Source organism: Ursus arctos, chromosome X, assembly GCF_023065955.2.
Source record: "Ursus arctos isolate Adak ecotype North America chromosome X, UrsArc2.0, whole genome shotgun sequence".
Lineage (NCBI taxonomy): Eukaryota > Metazoa > Chordata > Mammalia > Carnivora > Ursidae > Ursus > Ursus arctos.
The window spans coordinates 10,922,568-10,943,230 of NC_079873.1; the positions used below are offsets into that span (position 1 = coordinate 10,922,568).

The following is a 20,663-nucleotide window of genomic DNA, read 5'->3' on the forward strand; positions in this document are numbered from 1 at the left end:
CTAGAAAAATTAGATAAAATCTGAGGCTCCTTGTAGCTCTATCATACATCTATAACTCAAAATGATCTCCTTCCCAAACCATAAAATTCCCTCTGGATGAGGAAATACGAGTGAGTCCTTTGTGTCCCTTACGGCTTGGGAGTAAGGAAGAGAGGATTCTGAAGTTTAAGGTGCCTATCTCAAACAACATTTGGATCTTTGAATCTTTCTCTCACAAGTTAAATATCCAACTCTTGAGAACTGGAACCTGATTTTGGAGGGAAGGCAGGAAATACTGAACTACCTGTAGTTTAAGAGGCAGCCTTGTGTTCAACATATAGTTTTCATAATGACAAATACTCAATACTAAACTCCCTATTGAGAAATTTCCCAATTGCAAATTAGATCATTTATACCCTCTGATTCACTCAGCAGGAGTATCCATGAGATATTATTTTAGAATGTATACATGAATTATGGGTTTACATACTTTTAGACAATTATACAAAGATGGTTGGCTGGGACAATTATTAACTAGATATGTAGGCTAAAGGAAATTACATGGTATATTTGAGGCAGCAGAGTCGAAGGGCTAGTCTGCTATTACTCATTACTTGAATTTTCTTGTGGCAGGAAGCCAAAGGAAATTCAGAGGTCCTAGTGAGCCTGTTCAACTCATGTCGACATGGGCCTCTGCCTGGTCCATAGTGCTGCCTTCGAAAGCCTCCCTGGATGGCATCAATCCCAAAATAAATACATATAATATCACCATGGCTCTTATGAGACACATGAATTACTTTAGCACATTCTCATAGCACATAATCCAAAAGAAAGGCAATCCATTTTAAAATGGGGAAAAAAATTTTTACATCCTCAAAGCTCAGCAGTCTCTCCAACAAGTCTATCTTTGCTTGTGGCATTTTAAATTACAAACCAACATCTTTACTGAAGAGAATACAACATTTATCACTGGACAGTCATTGAAAGACAATTAAGGACATATGTAATTATGTAAAGTTCTACACATGACACACACTCAGAGTAAGGCCAGCCCATATCTATCTGATTGATGGTTCCTTTCAAAGGACAATAAAACAAATGCTTTATTTGATGTTTCATTTTAGTAGGGATATTTTGCTAAATTTGAGCACTTAGATGAAAAAAAGCAATAAGTGAGGTGGGGATTACAGACAGAATGCTATGGAGATGGGGAAGATGTTAGTTCTGAGATCAGTTCTGAGATTTAGGAAGACTCGGATTCGAATCCAATCTTACTAAGTGACCATGAGAAGTCATTTAACCTTTCATTGATCTGCAGTTTTTCTCAGTTCCAGATTCATACTAAATGTTCAATGAATGTCATAATAACCCTGAGGTGGCTGTAGGATAAAAGGGAGGAAAGAGGGGAAACAGCTCTCCCTATTCCCCCAAACCCATACACATGGACATTTCTTTATTCAGTACCTATTACACTCAGGCTCCACTCGCCTTCCATACCTGTTTCGAGCAGACGGATATCCTCTTTGCCCTAGGTTTCCTCCCTTTGGGATGCATTTGGCTCATAACAGAAGTGATAGTTACATCTTCTTTCAGATAATGGCTCAGGTCTCCTCTTTAGCTGCTTGTTAAGAGTAAACTGAGGAATTGTGCTGGATTTCAAAGTGGTACCTAGTCAAGGATGGAGCACCCTACCATCTAACCATCTCTGTTCTAGCTCCAGCCTTTGCCACCAGAAACAGTGGCAAGTACTCTCCACCAGTTATCACAATAGAAGTCTTAATGAAGTAAAACACCAACAAAGTACCACAATTTTTCTCTCTGCTGTTAGCAGATACAAAGTTACTTTGGTTATCTTAAAACCCTAGGTACAGTTCACAAGCATTTGTTCCCTTTCTCTTTTGCCAAAAGTAAAATAAAACCAAACAAAATGTTAAGACTTATTATACAGTACTTTTAGATACAGAATGACTAAGAAAATTGCACACAGTGCTCTTAGACATCCAGTGACCATGGACAAGACAGTTTTCATTATTCTAATGTGCAGACTTAATAACATTTTATCTTGATGAATATCTGGGTATATAAATAAACACTAGATACGAAATGACTTTGAAATGTAAAATGTAACTAAAATGTGAACAGTATTAGTTGAGTCTTTGGTACTTTGAGCTCTTCTTTCTGGTGGTGTCCAATCTAGCCCTCTCCTATTCAACACCTTCAAAACATTTTTGTTCAGGAAATATCAAAGCATTTGGAAAAGTTTTAGCCACAGATTTATCAGTTGCTCTCCAAGTTGAATCCAATCCATATTTGGACTTAATTAACATGGGCCAACCATATGTGTGCACATTTTTCTGAAAGGACCAGGCACAGATGGGAACAGATATTGTATTTTTGTCCTTCCCAGCTAGTATTGCTTAATGCATATGGGTATTTTCTGTGATGCCTTTATAATGTTTGGTAAACATTGACCTTCCTAGTCAGCCACTCACATTTTAGTCAAGGGAGAGGACTAGAACAGCCAATGAACCAACAGTGATGTGATGCATCTCCTTCAAATCCCATAGTCAACAGTGAAAAAAAGGTCTTATATTTCTTTGAAATTAATTGAGAGGAGAGAGTCTAACCATACAGTTTAGATCCAATGTAGGGTTTAGGTTCAGCCCTAGACAGTATTGAAAAAATTATTTCTCTCTGGTGCCCTAGCCATGCTGTTTTGAGCCATGTTTTCCATCCAGCTTCATCCTTCCGTTTAATACTCTCGATATCAAAGTCTGCTCTTGGGGATGTTGGTAAGGAATCTGAGAATCCATCAACTCATATACACAAAGGAGGAAATGACTAACAGTACTTAAAACCCTATTCTTTTCCTAGATTTGCATCTTAACAGTCATGGGAGTCTTTAGCTAAATGTCTGCTAGTTAATTATATGTAGCAGCTAAGAGTTAGAAGGTGTTTGAACAAGGATATGCATTGGGATCTTTCTGGAACTCCTAATAATTTACATACCATGAATTTTCAATCTTTACTTATATGGAAAGCCTTTCTAGGTGCAGCCACAGCTGTGCTTGCCCATAGATTAGGGGAATAGCTCAGGGCTAGAGTGAGCAGGACCCTCGTCTATGCTTTATATGTTGAGTGAGTTCAAAGCAACCATTTAATTACAAAGCTTTCAGAAGATGAGTTTAAAAATTTCATTCCTTGCCTGCCTTGCCAAAGTTGGACCAGTTATTTTTGTTCTTCATAGATCAAGATCCTTTTGTGGGTACCTTGGGTTTTGATTTAGGAGCATCAAATGATTATTACAAGTCTACTTCCCTGATACACTCAAAGGGCCCTCTCAGGATCTAGGTCTGTAAGGGTCGGTTATCTGTTCTACCCAACCAGTGGGAGCACTTATCTAGGCTGCAAGGGAGTAATTAAAAGCCTTTTACTTAACTCAGTTCAGTTATGTCTGATTGACATAATCTGGAAAGATTCTTTAAATGGGGATTTGGAAACAATTTTAAGAAGTTGAAGAATAAATGCACAACTCTTGAGATACATTCCACTAAAAATATATATAATCAATATATATTATCATGTAATATGTAAATAACAATAACATTAAACTATGATCTCCTTCAAGAGAGAAACTGTTATTTCAAGTGTCTGATATGCACAGCGCCCAGTAAATACTTGTCAAAAATTGCTGAATGGATATGCTAGATTACAACCCGGGTGCAGTTCTGTTTAACACTAATACCTTCTCACTGAGGACCTGGTCCTCCTCTGTGCTCCGTCCTCCTTCCTGACCAGTACCATGAGATTTTTAAAATTTATAGCTGAGGTTCATCCAATGCATGTTATAGCCACCTCCCCAACTTCCTTTGAAATTTCTCGGTGGCTGATTTTCTAGTCCAGAGACCAGGGACAGTGCCCTGATATACTGCCACTGCCCTGAGTAGAGTTCCATTGCCTACGTTTGCACATTTGTGTGTTTTAATAGACATGGATTTGGTTTCCTCTTTGCTGTACCTGAAAACTGTCCTCCTATCCTTCTTAGCAGCTATCCCAGGTTCCTGGTCACATCCACCATATTCTTTTTTTAAAAAAATTTATTTTTTTGAGAGAGAGGAGACAGACAGAGAGAGAGAGAGAGATCAGGGGGAGGGGCAGAGGGAGAGGGAAGAGGAAGAGAATCTCAAGAAGACTCCCCACTGAGCACAGAGCCTGATGTGGGGCTTGAGTCCATGACAGACTGAGCCACCCAGGTGCCCCCACACCCACCATATTCTTGGTTGCCAAGAACTAACCTTGGTTTCACTGCCATGATTTTACCAACATGTCTCTCTACTGTGACTGAGGATCATGATTAACACCTCTTGTCTTACAACTCCTGGTACAATCACTTAAAACCTTACTTGGGCTTAATTGTCCTGCCCTGGTTTCAAGTAGAAAGTAATATTTCCCAAAGAGAGTGCTAACATTACTGAAAAATTGCAGACCTCTTTCTCAACCTTCCTATTTCCCTTTTGAAATTTTCCCTTGTAATCTGTCATGTTGACAGTAAAGTCATCCATTGAGGCATGCCGAAGTAGTGGTTCTCAAAATGTGCTCCAGGACAGCAACATCAGTATTACCTGTCTGTTCATCAAGAGGGCCTGAGAACCTGCATTCAGACGCCCTTCAGATGACACTTAATGCCCATCGGAGTTTAAAATGCACGATGATAAAGGGTTTCCTGATAAGACAACCAGCCTGGCAGTGTCTTTTAATCCACTGACTCCCTAACTCTTCCCTCCCCTCTCCCCATCTGTGGCTTGTATTAATGATGTACTTTTAACTTGACTTCTAACTTGCCCCAAGCTACTTTCACTTAAGGTCTCGGTGGATTCAGATGATACTCTTGTTTGATACTTGATGAATCCTGTCAAATATCCCTGGCATTAGAATGTCACATGGTTCAGAAATTTCAAAGTACAACTGAGAGGAGAGATTCAACAAACCTACATTGTATCATAAGGCTGTCCTTATGTTCTTGGGAAAAGAGTGGATTGTGTTCTAGGATGTTGGAGGACAAAGCCCAATGGGGGCAATAAATATGTCACCTATATACCCAGATAGCCAGAAAGTTCCTATTTTAAGAAGCATTATTACTTGCATTTAAAGTTTCATTATATTCAAGAATGCAAATTCACCTATAAGAAGAAATCCTTTCAGCTGGTCACCTTCACTTACAGTTTAGAATCATAAAAATTTTGAACAGGATAGGATTGTGGGTGGAGAACAACCCTAGAGATTTAGTCAAGCTCAAATAGCTCTTCATGTGTAAGCTGAGTCTACCACCTAGGTCCCTGGATCCCCAGTCAATGACACTTCTACTCTGTGAAGCTACCAGGAGAGGCTAGACTTTTTAAAAGAATAGATCATGAGAAATCTGGATTCCTGAAGAAGAATGAAAGGGGTATCCCTGAGTAGGTACAAGGCAACTAAGGTGTCTACAACCCACTCTGTTGATTTTGCAGACAAAAGAGGATGATAAACTAGTAAGATTTTTTTTTCTAAGGAGAAAATGTAGTAGAGTGGAAAATAAATAAATGGATCTGACACCAATTAAAGTTGGGTTCAAATCTAACTTTGGTCACTTAATGGTTTTGTAGCTTTGGGAAAATGGCTTAACCTCTGAGCTTCAATTTGCTTATCTCAAAAACAAAGAGAACAGTGCCTTATATGATGGTATCCCATGACTGTAAAATAATAGAGTGCTTGACCTACAGCAGTTGCTCAGAGAATTATGATTATTAATACTATCATGGTCATCACTTAAATATTTTTTTCCTTATTAAGTATTTTAATGCTAAAAAAACCTCACCATAGGTCCCGTCCCCTCAGCGGGGTTTTGCAGTGTGCTACACAGAGTGTGCTAAATGTGGTCCCTAACAGAGGAACAATAGTAATATACCAGAGACTCTCTTGCTTCTCCTGAAAAACACAAAAGTATCCCTTTGTCCTTCCTCTCCAAACAAGACAGTCTACTGGAACCATTAGAATCAACTCTCCCAAAATAGTACACTAGCAGTCTTTGCTTCAGGCAAGCAGATCACTCATTAAAATTTGTATTTCTACCTGAAAATTCGTTTTCTCTTGAAATGGCTTTTTTCTCCCCTTAATAATCTTTCACTGGGAATGAACTCCCAATTCTAACACTGAGTTCCTCATGAACCAGTAGTTGCTTCAAGAGGCAGGGAGCTTTCTGCCCACCATAACAACGGAAAGTTAAATGATTAATTTGCATCTCTCTAGCTATGTGAGAACAGTCCTGGCTGTGGACCCAGCTATCTGTCCAAGGCTCAAGGACAGGTGGACTGAGCTTACTGACTATCCTTCAGCTTGAGCTGCCTCACTTCTAGTAAGACCAGGTAGCAACTTACAGAAGGGGCAAGCAAGCTTTGCTGGCTTCCCTTGCCTGTCTTGTAATTTGGCAATACCCTCTGGGCTCTGGTGACCAGGTTCCTTTCTTCTAAATCCATAATCCTTTCCCATTTCCACAGCTTTAGGATGCTGATTCATTTATTTGTTCCACAAATATTTACTGAATACCTACTCTGTGCCAGGCACTGTTTTAGATGGTAAAAAAGAGAGTCCCAGGCTTTGTGGATCTTGCATTGTAATAGCAGAGAGATGCATGTAAGGGTAACTGAAACAGTTTACAATATCTGCTTCTATCAGTCATTTAAACTTTGAGTAAGGTATAAACCCAAGAGCTGGTTTTGTGGGCAAGGTGAACTGAACAGGAGAGTCACAAGAAAGGGACGTGAGATTTGGGGAGACTGAATCCCATGCTTCATTTTATTTTTTTGCCTTTAAAATAGAAATGGGTGCTCAGCCTTCTTACTCTCAGTAAAGTAACAGGGCCCCTGTAAGGGAACTTTATTCTTTACCTTGTGCAAACAGGAGCAAGGCTACCCTGAATGCATGCATGTCAACCGCAATAACAGTATAATGCTTCAGGAAATGAGTTCTTAAAAAAAAAAAAAAAGGAAGATGGGTAGCCTCAGCTCAGTGCCTTCGGGTGCAATGGCCTTAATATTTTAGATCACAGGGAAGAAGAGAGCATATCTGATATGCTGTAGGCAGTACCAGCTAGTGAAAAGTCTGAGTTTCAATTAAAATATTTAATTCTGTAAGACCTACCAAAATAGATGGAGAGCCAGAGTAAGAGAGATAAAAATCATTCATGTTCTAGTATAATGTTGTGTCAGTCTTATTTGGTGCAATTTCTACATCTCAGTAGAGATGGCCAAAATAATATCAAGCTAATTCCCCACCTCCCCAAAACTCACATTTTTTAAAAATAAAAAATAGCTTAAAAATAAAAGCAGTGCAGTGGTAGTTCCTTTTGAAGATTCTTTCCAGGGAAGAGAGCACAAAGGAAGCTCTGGGGTGATGGATATATTCTCAATCTGGACCTGGGTGCTTTTTAGATAGGTGGATAAAGATGTAAACTGTCATCATGCTGTAACTTAAGATTTGTATGTTTTTACTGTGTTTAATGTTTACTCCAATGAAAAAGGAAAAAATAAGTAGAGGGTAAGTCTGAATTTTAGGCCGGCAGATATGTAGTAAATAAGACATCATAAATTATGGGCTCTGTGACCCATGAAGGGATTGATTAGGTCTTTACAATCTTTTCCCATTTGCTCAGCTAATGACATGATTTAGCAAACTACCAGTCGTTAACTTTTCTCCTTGTATCAGTGCCCACTGGATTCCAATACAAAACCTATCAAGAAAGGAAATTAGAAAAACAAATGAGGAAGAAGGAAAATACTGGCTGAGTTCTCAGCTGAGACAGAATTCAGAGATAGTTTCATGCTTGTTGGGAATTTCCCTCAGTGGGGTTTTCCATACTGTTCGTAGTTTTGACCCTAAGAATTCTGGGTCCCTATAGGATTGTGAGATCTTCCACAAAGGCAGAAATAATTGTGTGTGAGGCCTCTTCTCCCTAAATAAATGTAAAAATTTCACTTCACAAAAGAATCATATTCAGCAACCCTATGATTAAGAAAATTAAAATTGGGTTGTTTCCAATAGCAAACGAAATACAGTTGGATTACATGTTGCATTTTTTTAAAGCTGTATTCATTTCCGCTATTATTCTCTAACTTCGCAAAAGAAAACTTTTCAAAATCATGATGAAATTTCCAGTTTCTGGTTTTTCGCTTAAATTATGCACATACCTCTTGATTGTTTTTGTCTGATGAACATGTTTTTTTGTTTGATGAAAATATTTCCATTTTAAAAAATAGAAGACGATAAATAGATTCTCACTGTGTTAATAACAAAACCCATATCTGTAGATCCTGCTGAGGTCTTTTCCCCCTCAATAAAGTGCCAGGTTTTAAAAAGTTTTGATTACTAGAAATTTCCATTTTGATTCTTTTACTCTGCCCTTAAAAATTTCATGCCATTAATCTCAACAATATTGTGTGTTCCAAAAAATAAAGTTTTTGTGGTAGGAAAAAAATCTAAATATCTGTATCTCCATTTATATCTATCTCTAAATGAACTCCACTATCGAAAAAAATTACAAGTTCCGTCTAAAATGTTATTTTTAAGTCAGTTGTTTAGAACTCAAAGCTATTTTTTTTCCTTTAAAAACATGGTATTTGTGTTCTCAGAACAGCCCACAGAAGCTAGGTAATTTGTTTAGCAATGAAGGTGAAATATTGTATGTTTATGGCACAATTTTAATAATAAAAAAAGCAAAAGATTACTGAATAAGACAGAATTTTATAATTTTACCTTTCAGCTATTGTTTGAAGACAGGCATGTTTAATCATGTGAAGATGGACATCTTCAAATAAATTATACTTGTCAACACAGATAATGCTGAATTAAGATGAATCATCCCACCAAACAGAAATACTTACTTTTAACACAGTGTTGTGTTTATTTCCAAGATTGAAAACTCTTTTTTACATAATTGAGATTACAATGCACCGTTTTATATCTTGCTTTTCCCAATCATTCTTGTATTTTAACAATTTTGAAGACTGTCAGCATAGATTCTTCACCTAATCTCACTTCAAATCCCAAACATTTTTTTCTTTAACATAAGTGTGCCACACTTTTTGTTTTGTCTTGGCTTATGTGGGATGTATAAAATGAAGCAGAGAAAGGAAAGAGAAGGGAACCAGGAGAGGAGAACAAGAATGAGCATGACAGTAAGAAAAGTTTAGGTAACCGTACAAACATCAGAGGGTTCTATGCATATAAAAGATGTCTGCAAGAAAATGAACAAAATCTGGAGCAGCGAACTTTAGAATAACAGGGATGCTAAGGTTAGAGCTAAATGGGAATAAACATCATTTTATCCTATCCCATCCTTTGAAAAATAGATGAATGTTTATTGAGTTTAAGGTCTTGCTTAGGGGACAGAGAGTGTTTGAGGAAATATTGGGAAGGGAACCTAGATCTGTTGATTCTCAATTTCCTTCCTTACATTTCTGGGTATAGAAAAACTGAAGAGGAAGAGGTGTGCACCATCTCCTTGAGGAATAAACAAAGAAATGGTGGAGAAGAGATAGCAGCTCAGTCAATATCCTGATAAAAGTCATGGTCAGAGCTGGCTGACGCTCTGAAAAGTTACGGAAAGAGGAAAGGAGGAACAGAGTAGCCTCTCTTTGGTGCGGAGAGGTGGAGACTATGTATAAGCTACTGTTCTTAAATGTTTTTTTCAACTCAAACATTACTTGCTCCAGATTTGTCAAAATTCTAGAATAAGTGCTATAATATATTGTGAACCTATCCATGTGGATTAGCAAATGAAGAGTTAAGCATTTGCCCATTTGATGGCAGGAGAATCAATGCTTATCACATCATTTACTGTCCTTGAAGCAAAGTCCACCTGTCCCAAACTGCAACTCTAAAATAGTATAGACTTTATGTCTTTTGGACATCAGTGTGGGTAAGAGCCTATTGTTGTCATATGATACTATTTCTCAGTGCTCTTGTTGATTCTAGAATAAACTTGAGATCACTGAGGTGGGAATCAGAGGCTGGAAGATGGGAAATAGAGTAAGGGGTTATAACGAAATTCTATAATATTCTTAACATGTAACAATAACTACTTGTTCACTTGAAAAATAGCATTGCCCTGCGTGGAGCTTAGATTTCATTATATGAATCAGTGTCACTTTGTTTAATGCCAAACTTATTGTTGACTTTTTTCCCCAAGAATCAGACCTTGCAGAACTAAAACTTGTTTTTAATTTTTTTCTTTGCTAAGACTCACCTTGACCTTATCCTGTCCCATGGACTTGAAGAATTTTCCAATGGATGTCCAGACTTGTACAATGCAGCTGGAGAGTTGTAAGTCCCCCCCCCCCCCCCAGTTGAAATGACTGCCTGCTTGTTTTAACCGATGACCTGGTTCTTTTAGTGTGTCATTAAGAAGAAAGGACCCATAAGACTCATTCTCTACCTATTACCAACTCCCAAGGCCCTAATGGAAGGACAAGCAAGCGTGCATGTCTCATACACAGGCAATCCTTCAAGTAAAATGCCAAATAACTCACCCTTCCTCAAAAAACAAACCCGATTTAGTAGCTTTTATTTGAAATGAAAATGTCTCCTGGGAAAATTAAGATTATTAGTCATTCAATCTCTAAAATGAATCACTCTCTCGTCAGAAAATTGTATTTCTTTCTATCTTATGCTCATATAGACCATCACCCCAAAAGAATTTTGGCAGGAAGGGATAATTGATTTGAGGACGAGGAACAGGGACCTTAGCCAGAGGAGGATGCAAGAACAGGGGGGCCAGAGATGATATGGAAGAAAAAGCATTTCCTGTAGATGGGCAGTGGATCCACAAAGGCATGGGGAAGGAAATAGAAAAATGCCATCTTCTTTGTCCCCTTTATGCCCTAGCTCTGATGTCACTGAAATCTTTGACATGTGCCATACGTTGCTGATGCCTCCAAGGTAATGGGATTTTTAGGCAAGAGACATGAAAATTTTTTTGGCTTGTTCTGTCACTTTCTCTGTTTGTAAAGTGGAGAGAATAATAAGCAATACTGACCTACAGGGATGTTAGGAGATTTAATGAGGCAAGGGCAAGCAAATACTTTAAACTTCTTGGTTTAGAAAAAGAATAAAGATAAAAAGATGCATCAACTATTATTGAAAAAGAGGCAGTGACAGGGTTTCCTTCTGATCACTTAAAATCACTGTAGATTTCCCTTGAAACTCCCTACAGAAATAAGCAAAATAATGAAATGTCTTTGTTTTAAGAAGTTGTCAGGGACAAAATGAGAATTTCTGATTTACAATAGACTTTATGTATTTATTTTTTTCCCTATTGCCCCTTCTTTTGAGAAGAAAGTGGAGAAAAACATTTTCTTATATAATGGTTCCTTCTTTGTGTCTCCTCTACTGCTCCAAACTCTCTCCTGCCTCAACCCAACATTTATTTTCTCTGTAAAACAGCAAGCATAGCTGTCATCTGGGGCTCCTCCAAGACTTAAAAAACTCCAATTAGTAAATATGCTTGGTCCTTGCAGGCCCTAGAAGTACTGAAACCAAAGCAGCCACAAAGTGTTCACCATAATTTGAATGGGAAGGGTGGGAATTATTCCATCCTTTCTTACTCTCATATTACTTACTTCCTCCTTCCCCATCTCTTTCTCGTCTGTCTGCCCCAGTGGGGGGGCTTCAGGATGGCTGACAACAACTGTTATTGTGGTGGCCAGTAAGAAGTTGACCAGATAAGAATATGGGATGACACGGATATGGGGATATAAGCTTCTCGACTTGGTTGGAGACACCCAACAAGTACTCATGCAGTGTTGCAGTGCAAGAGACAGGGTTGGCCATTCTCTTTGTGGAACATCAATGCTTGTACAGGCTCCTCTTTGTAATTCCCTGCTTTCCATGTTTTATTTTTTGGCTTTGAATAGAAAAGGTGGCTCAAACAAAGAGGAAAGTAGATTCCAATTAACTTTGTCATTGATTTCTGGGTACCTTTGGTGAGTCACTATCTTGCAGTAAACAAGAATCTACAAACTCAATACATATGCTGAAGTTATTGGCCCACCAAGACCTCACATAATACCCCTTGTCCTCCTCACTCTCATTTTAGAGTTCAAATATCACAAAGAGGGAAGGGAGAGAAATGATGCCTGAAGGAATAGCAGCCTTCATTTCTGGGGTACAGAAAGATCCAGAAGCACTTAACAGATACTGACCTAGTTAGCAGGAGCTTGGAAACTAAGAGCTAACTCTGGCTTACTAAACTGATAACAATCTTACTTTGGATGATTCAGTCATGTAACAATATGACCTTACATTATGGAGAGTCTGTTTTACTTCATATTAATCATTGTGACGAGTGGGCCCAGTTAGCAAGATACTAGCACAAATGAATATTCTCATTTGTATTATTCCACAACTTCCTTTTAGGTTGCCTGCTTACACCTTCCCCACTTGGTAAAATAATAGAGGATTGACCATAGAACTTTAATATAAGCTTTCCTTTTTAAATTTACATTTAATTAGCTAACATATAATACATCATTACTTTTTAACGTAGTGTTCAATGATTCATTAGTTTCATGTAACACCCAGGGCTCATCACATCATGTGCCCTCCTTAATGCCCATCACCCAGTTACCCCATCCCCCCACTCACCTCCCTTTCTGCAACCCTCAGTTTGTTTCCTGGAGTCAAGAGTCTCTCATGGTTTGTCTCTGTCTCTGATTTCTTCCCATTCAGTTTTCCCTCCCTCTCCCTACGATCCTAACATAAGCTTTCTGAAAACAAAGCTAATATACCCAAAAGAGGGTCCAAGTTTGCAATGGAAGTGTTTTAAGCAGGACTGTGATGAATTCATTCTCATTTAATAAAAAAGAAGAATGCTTTTCATTTGAAATACTAAGACTAGTGCCGTGAATTGGATTGTCTTACTGGATTGTCACAGACACAGCTCTTTCAAGTAAAGACGACCTTTAAAGGATTTTTATGCTTATTTACTTGTTTGTTCTTCAGAAAGATTAGTAAATAAAGAGAGCAGAAGAAAATGGACTTTATAGATTCCATTCTCCCATTACATGGAAAAAACTCATTCAGAAATACCTTGCTCTCTTCAATTTCTTTGGCTCCAATGACATGTAGTTGTCATGATAATTATAGCTCCTTTACTAAAAATGATCTTGAATTGATTGAGCACGTATCTGCTTTAGATGGTTTCCTTGTTTGTTCTTTACATTGCTAGGCTTTCGAGCTTTCTTGGAAAGATGCATTTAATTTTTCACTATGATTTGTTTACTCCAGTTGGGTACACGATGAATGACCTGATATTTGAGTGGTTAAGCGATGGTCCAGTTCAAGTTGCTGAAGGATTGACCCTGCCTCAGTTTATTTTGAAAGAAGAGAAAGAACTTGGCTACTGCACGAAACACTATAACACTGGTAAGTTTACTTTCAGCTGCTAAACCCAAGTGGGCTCTATCTGCAGCATGGACTATATATCACATCACCTTAATTGCTATGTCTTTACCAAGAAAATAGAGCTACAAGGCACAGAACTGGGCTCAAAACCCCCTTTACAGATAAGATGCCTGGACCCTCTGGAATAAGTCAGTGAGCACAACAGATAATTTCTCCAAAATGGAGAGAGAAGGAAAAAGATTTGGGACTCTTTTGCTGTTCCCTTGCTGACCATGTGCTGTCAGATGAGTCTGAGGAAATGCGTATGAGACCTTGTATATAGCGCAGGAAATGTATAAATTCTGGCCCATTCCTGGCATCTACTCTTGCCATTGGATCTTCAGATCAGTTTGTACTCTCTGAAATAAAGTTGCTGTGCTCTCCAGTCCCTGACAGTGATAAGAATTTGGATGAAAACCAGCTGGTGAGAATTCATCTGGCTCTCAATTCATGCACTGTCAGTAATGCTGATAGACACATGGGTCAGGGGGAAAATATGAGGTGGCAGTAACAAGTGGGCATATGTTGTTACCTGGAAGATCATGCCTGCCCAGTAAAGTTTATGGCTTTTCCTATGAATGTCACAGTCCTTGATACCACACAAGCTGATCATGGAGAGGCAAGCTAGACAGGATGGATTATTCAGTGACTGCTCCAGGTCCCCTGCTAAATAGAATGTTCGTGAGCACTTATTTCGAAAGTCAATAGTGCTTCTTATGAAGTGACCAAAACCTGATTCCAAGGTGTTTTTCCTGACCAAGAGGAATCCAACCCTATCTCTCATAATTTGTGTGGACAAAGCCAAATTACCTTCCAGGGTTCTGTCTCCAAACCAATTAAGGAGGAAGAAAAGTGGCAAGGGGCAGGAACATCAGTCTCTTAATAGTATGTTAGAAGTTTTAATATCTTTGTAGGTACTTTTTTTATAAGTAATGTAACACTGTAAACAGATTCTAGGAATATTCTAAATATCCTCAAGCAATTACCCAGAAAGCTAGGAAACTGTTACAATGACTAGATTATATGCATGGCATATACAAATGTACATTTTTCTCTTCCTATGGATAGCACAAAGATAGATACATAATTATCTAAATACTTTGAAAGTCCCATGAGGATGTTACTATTTTCAGCTGTCGCATGTGTTCTATATTATATGCTATACTTACATACTGCAGGTTACGTACTGTATGTTATATATTACATAATATAACCTCACAAAATGTGACTATTTCTACTGGTCAGTTTCTGACAGTCTTGCAAATTCTGAAGCTCTGTCTAAATAATCAAACTACAAGCACAGATTCAGAAAATCAAATATGCCACATGGTTTGGTCCAGGGACTCTTTTTTTTTTTTTTTTTTTAAGTAGGCTCATGCAGAGCTTGAACTCACAACCGTGAGATCAAGACCTGAGCTGAGATCAAGAGTCAGATGCTTAACCGTCTGAACCACCCAGACACTCCTTACTCTTTAGATCACTCATTCTCACAACTGTTAATTTCATTACTGGTTGAGTTGAAAAAGAGTTGAATTGGTTATGTAGGGTGAGCATTTTGTGCAATCTTCCAAATCCACCTGTAATACTCTTAAAAACTAAACAGTGGGGGGCTAGAATGGGAAAGATAAATTTGAATTGGATTTTAAATCATTATTTCCCTCTTTCAGGAAAGTTTACCTGCATCGAGGTTAAGTTTCACCTGGAACGCCAGATGGGATACTATTTGATCCAGATGTACATCCCCAGTCTATTGATAGTCATTTTGTCCTGGGTCTCCTTTTGGATAAACATGGATGCAGCCCCTGCTAGGGTTGCACTGGGCATCACCACCGTCTTAACAATGACCACCCAGAGTTCAGGTTCCAGGGCATCTCTGCCAAAGGTAAGAAGTCTCACTTGACAACAAGTGACGGGGGGCTGGGGGGGCGGTTTGTCAAAGGTCTTGTGGACTGGAGAATTCTGTGAAGACAGAAATATTTGCCATCCTGTGGTACGGTTGGAGGTACAATGCAATAAGAGAATGAAGAGCTGGGTTTGAGAGAATTAGAGCTCTGAGGACATGCGGGACCTTCCTAATCAGATCAATTAGGGGAGAGGGGAATCAGGGTTGAGAGAGAAGAGGAATGAGTGGAGGTGGTAACGTGGCTCAAGAATTATGTCTTAGAAGTCCTTGAGTGCTTTTGACCTCATGCTGTTCGTGAGCCATGAAGCTTGCCGGAATTAGAGTAAGATAGATACAACTTATGCTGTATTGTCAAGTATTTATTGGTGAGGCTATTGTGATACTTATGCTCAGTGAAGTCCTTTACAGTAATAAAAGTCTGAATTAAGCTCCTGGAAATTTACACAGAAAAGCCATATCAATGAGTATATGTGCGAAATAAATATAAATATTAGAGTGCAGCAAAGCAGATACATGAATCTTTGCCATTCCTTAATTTGCCTTAATGGCTGATACACAATTATTTTCAAGTGACATAGTTATCTAGAGAAGGAACAGTGGAGTCTTCCAAGATGCTGAAAATTCTGACAACCATGGAAGGTGGACACAGAAGCATGAGATGGATTAACAGGTACACATAGACATTTTGTAGCTCTTCAAATAATAATCCATAATAGCTGTATAATTTATTTTTATGTAAGGGCAGGCCCTCTATATTTGTAAATATTGCTTAAGCAAACAATGATAAATGTCCTGTTTGTGAAATGTCCCAGCACCCCAGAAGTGTGCCTATGTGTCTTTCCTTTTCGATGAGTACATTGAGCCGCTGGCTTCAATTTTCCAGGAGTGTGAGTTCAATTTAGTATTCACTGAACGCTGTCTCATACTGGTTGAGCAGTCTCTCCAAAACCTAGTTCCAACAAATAATTGAGGTATAATCCCCTGTCTTTGCTGGCTTGAGCTTATGTTCAGTTGTGCTGCATTTGACATGAGATATGTTAGATCATGTTCCACATTATCTCCTATGTTGGAAGATAAGATGACATATGGAGGAGGTCTGTGGCTATACTGGAGATGGACTGAATACTGGGGAAATTGTCATATAAACTTTCCAACTTCTGTGCCTCCAAATATAAATATTAGATTTGTATGCTAACAGAGAAAAGGATAGATCCCTCTGATACTTTTTAATTTTCTAGAATAACATATAGTACAAAATACTTGTGCTGCATTTCTATTGAAATTCAGATATCAGAAATACTAACAGCTTTCTTTTCAGCTATGTAATCACAAATCAATTTTACCTAATAAAAATTCTAATCCACTGTGTGCCCCAATCCAAACAGGTTCATTTGCTTATGCCTTCTTAGTTACTAGTTATAGCCATTAATGCTATGCCTTCTTAGTTACTAGTTATAGCCATTAATGCTTATGCCTTCTTAGTTACTAGTTATAGCCATTAATGCTATGCCATTAAACCTCAGGATGCACAAAACATGTAGTTTATAATTTAATAGATAGCCAAAGTATTGGTAATAAATTGTAAGCAGATAATATCAAAAAAGAAGACATTTATAGCCTCCAAACTCCCATTGCTATGAAAAAGTTGTCATTTAATTTCAAAATGGGAGTTTTTTAAAAATAAATTTGTTATTCATTCTTGTTAGCTATTACGTTTCTACATCAATGGTCAAAACTATTGCTAAATAAATGGTCACTGATCAGTGATCTTTGTCTGTAGAGGCAATCAGGAACTCAGATAAACTAAAAGATAGTATAATCAAAAGTCATTTTATACTTGGCTCTGAACTCATAGCGGTTATCCTTTTGCCATCAGCAGGTTTATCTTCCTACGTATGTTTTTCTTAGGCTATTATTAAACATGGTTGGCTCTCAACTGACTGTGGGGAGATGTGACTCATATGGATAACAGTGAGAAAGGAAAATGGGATAAAAAGTGAGTCACGGAAAATAAAGAATTGACCATACACTTACACACACACACACACACACACACACACACACACACATACACACACACACACACACGTACTCATTTTAATTTATAAACACTGTAGTCCCCAAGCAGATGCCCCACTATGCTGATTTTATAGTTGTTCCAGAGGCTATAGCAATGCCCTTTACAGACGAGGCATGCACCTTGAAGTTTAAAAATAAGACATGCTTGTTATAGAAAAATAGAAGATATAGAAAATATCATTAACATGAACTACCCAATAAATAACTGTTGTTAAGACTTTGGTGTATTTTCTTCCAGCCTTTTTTCTATGCACACTTGTAGGCAAACCCACACACATGCACACACAGAAAATTGGATCAAACCATCTAAAAAGACAGTTATATACTATCTGCCATTTCCATAGCATTAAAAATCTATCATGAACATAATTTGCAATGACATAATAATCTGTCTGGTATATTAGTCATCATTAATCTTACTATCTTGGATATTTAGGATTTTATCATTTGCTTTTCTAAGTGTGATCATTATAAATATATTTCTATATGAGCACTTCAGTCTCATAACCAATTTAATGCTCTTTCCCTCCCTTGCCCCCAGCCCAGGCCTAAATTTGGCTTGAAGGTGTCCGGCGAGGTGGACATGTTGTCTGTTCTTACCCTTGCTTTTCACAGTTCTTACCCTTGCTTTTCCAATTCTCTTCCCCACTCCTGTTTCTTGCTTCTCTACTGTTAAGGGCTGAGGGTGAAAGAGGGGATGGAAGAAAGTTGTACAAGACTGACACTATTGTATTTGAACTCTTGCCTTCTCTAATGGCAAGCCTCCAAATGCTGGCTTTCTTGACGGTTGAACTTGAGTTCCTTGGTAATTCCTGGGGATCCTGAACACTACACCATTCCTGGATGAATAATGCAATCTCTGGCTGGCGTTTTATAATCTCCTCTTATCTATCACCTCCTAGCAGCATATCCCATACAACTTCTTACTTCCAGGGTCTCCTTACTTAAGTAGATAGCCCTCCTGGTTGACATGTTTTCAAGATGATTCACATTTATCTTCCACACCATTTATTTGGACCACCAAGAACATGTATTCATTGTCTTGCTAAATAGTGGAAATGCAACTTAACTGTCAATGCACCTGCTTTCACCCTACCATCTTGGGTATTCTAGCTAGCCTACTGCCTTCAGAATTTATCCAGGTGAGAAACAAGTATTGGTGTTCCTTTTTTCATACAAAACCCAAACTACTGAGGATACATAACAAGTTCTCCTAATAACACCTTTACTCTCTGATCCAGGAGCAACCTGTTGGAATTTCAGTAGCTCAGCAGATACATGACATGTGCAGGAGATGCCAGTCTCTTTTCTTACCAGAGTGGGGGTAAACCATTTTCTCCTCATCTTTAGGAGAATAGGGAAAAGGCCACAGCAACTGTCAATATCCACAAATCCCATTATTTCAATTAATTCTTTTCAAATGTCTAGTCTTCTGTAAGGGTACAGGGTATGGGGTGTAATGGTCACTAAATAGCATTTGCTTTCTTCTAGCAAGTCCTGTATCCTTCATGCATATGTGTAGTCTCCCTTCAGAGTGAAGCTTTAGTTGACATTCTGAGACAAGAATATCCTATTCCCATACTGTTACACTTATGAATAAACATACTTAATTTTAGAGATTTATCCCTTTGAGGGCGATGACTCCATTGATGTCATCCATGTTCACATACCCACCACTTAGCACAACACCTGGCTCATAGTAGGTGCTCAGCAAAGAGTGGGTTAGTAAATGAAAATACAGTATTAAAAAGACTTATGGTTAAGTGGCATGCCAGGTGTAATTTAACTGGTGATTCATTCATCCGTTCATTTATTCAACTAATACTTATTGAATGTTTTCTCTGTGCCACCCATTGTGCTAGGGGCTAGGGAAATCAGAGATAAATAAAACATAGTCCCTGCCCTCAGGGACTTGTCATCTAGTATGCCAGAGGTAGATACTTGTAATGGTGACTATTAAACAATGTGGAATATAAGGACATCCAGAAGGATGCCTAACTTATTAAATGAAGTAGGGAGAAATGGAGGAGAAGGAAAGGGGCTGGAGGAAGAGAACCAAAGAGGGAGGGAGAGAAGTAGTATTAGGAAAATGGCCTGAAGGAGGGAGCCTGAGCTGAATCTGTGAAGCAGATTAAATAAGTAAGGCAGGAGGTGGCAAAGGTCATTCCAGGCAATGGGGACTTCCGAATCATAATATTTGGGCTACACTCATAAAATAGACTTTTCTAGAAGACACTCTGGGCAGGTTTCCAACATGCTTCACAAATTTTAAACACATTTCAAGTAAGAAACTTGTGTTTGTTGATTCCAAGTTAATTTCCTGCTTTCCTGCCAACCAAAGCTTTTTGTGGTTTTTGTTTTGTTTGGTCTGGTTTTGTTTGGTTTGATTTGGTTTTCAAAAGTTCAATCTCTTCCCTAAATACAGGAAAATGAAATACCAGCATGGTATCTCTTCCATAGGTGCCTTCCCATTTGAAGTTGTAAAATTGGTTTTTTAAATATACATCTCTGCCAACCTCCAAGAAGCTGTTCTGCTGGTAATGTTCTATTTGGAGCACAAAACCCCTAGTGGTAGACTAAAGGCTGGGTGTATTGTTGTCTTTTCGACCCACAGGAAAATGCCAGGATGAATTGAATAGAAGGCTGTGAGACATCAAGCAGGCTTTGAGTGTGGCCAAACAGAGTTAAACAATCACTTTCCTTTACTCTGTGTTCGCTATTATTGCTGAATGATTTAGAGCCACTCCTAAGTGTGTCTTGAGTTTCATTTGTAGCTGCAGCCCAGAGACTGTAGATGTGAGAGCCAGTGTTGGTAGGGGAGAGTTGGGATGATGTGCTGTGCAGGTGACTCTGACAGATCCCTAACCAACTCCTTAAAGCAAGAATCCAGAGGTATTATCTTTGGCCATTATTAACTGAGATGCCCTATGTCCTATATAAGGAAATTTTCCCTTACTTTTCAGCCATCTGGTCAACTAAGACCAGCTGGACCATTTCAAGCAGCTGCCAAACCCAGGACAGCTTGAAATTTAAAACAAAAGAGGCCATAGTCTTACCATATTTGGTCTTGCAATTTATTCCCCATGAGAACATTTCTAGCTAGAGACTGCAGTAAGAGAAACTATGAAAGAGTAAGGCTGATACCTACAGAAGTTTTGAAATAAGAATTTGTCTTGATGTCTGTTTTAACTCTAAAAAACAAAGATGATTGCTCCTTGAATCAAATACA

General features: G+C 38.4%; 2 protein-coding genes across 3 annotated transcripts in view; one reads left to right on the forward strand and one right to left on the reverse strand.

The window, feature by feature from the left end:
* The window catches only part of GLRA2 (glycine receptor alpha 2), a 174,540-nt gene that overhangs the window by 66,206 nt on the left and 87,671 nt on the right, over positions 1-20,663 (forward strand). For both annotated transcript variants that reach the window (XM_026478106.1, XM_026478107.1), the window contains exons 5-7: positions 10,253-10,335; positions 13,297-13,434; positions 15,120-15,334. In XM_026478106.1, coding sequence (XP_026333891.1) covers positions 10,253-10,335; positions 13,297-13,434; positions 15,120-15,334 — 436 coding nt within the window. The remainder of the gene's footprint in view (positions 1-10,252; positions 10,336-13,296; positions 13,435-15,119; positions 15,335-20,663) is intronic.
* FANCB (FA complementation group B) overlaps positions 1-20,663 on the reverse strand; it is a 275,840-nt gene that overhangs the window by 35,599 nt on the left and 219,578 nt on the right. The gene's annotated exons all lie outside the window — the stretch shown is intronic.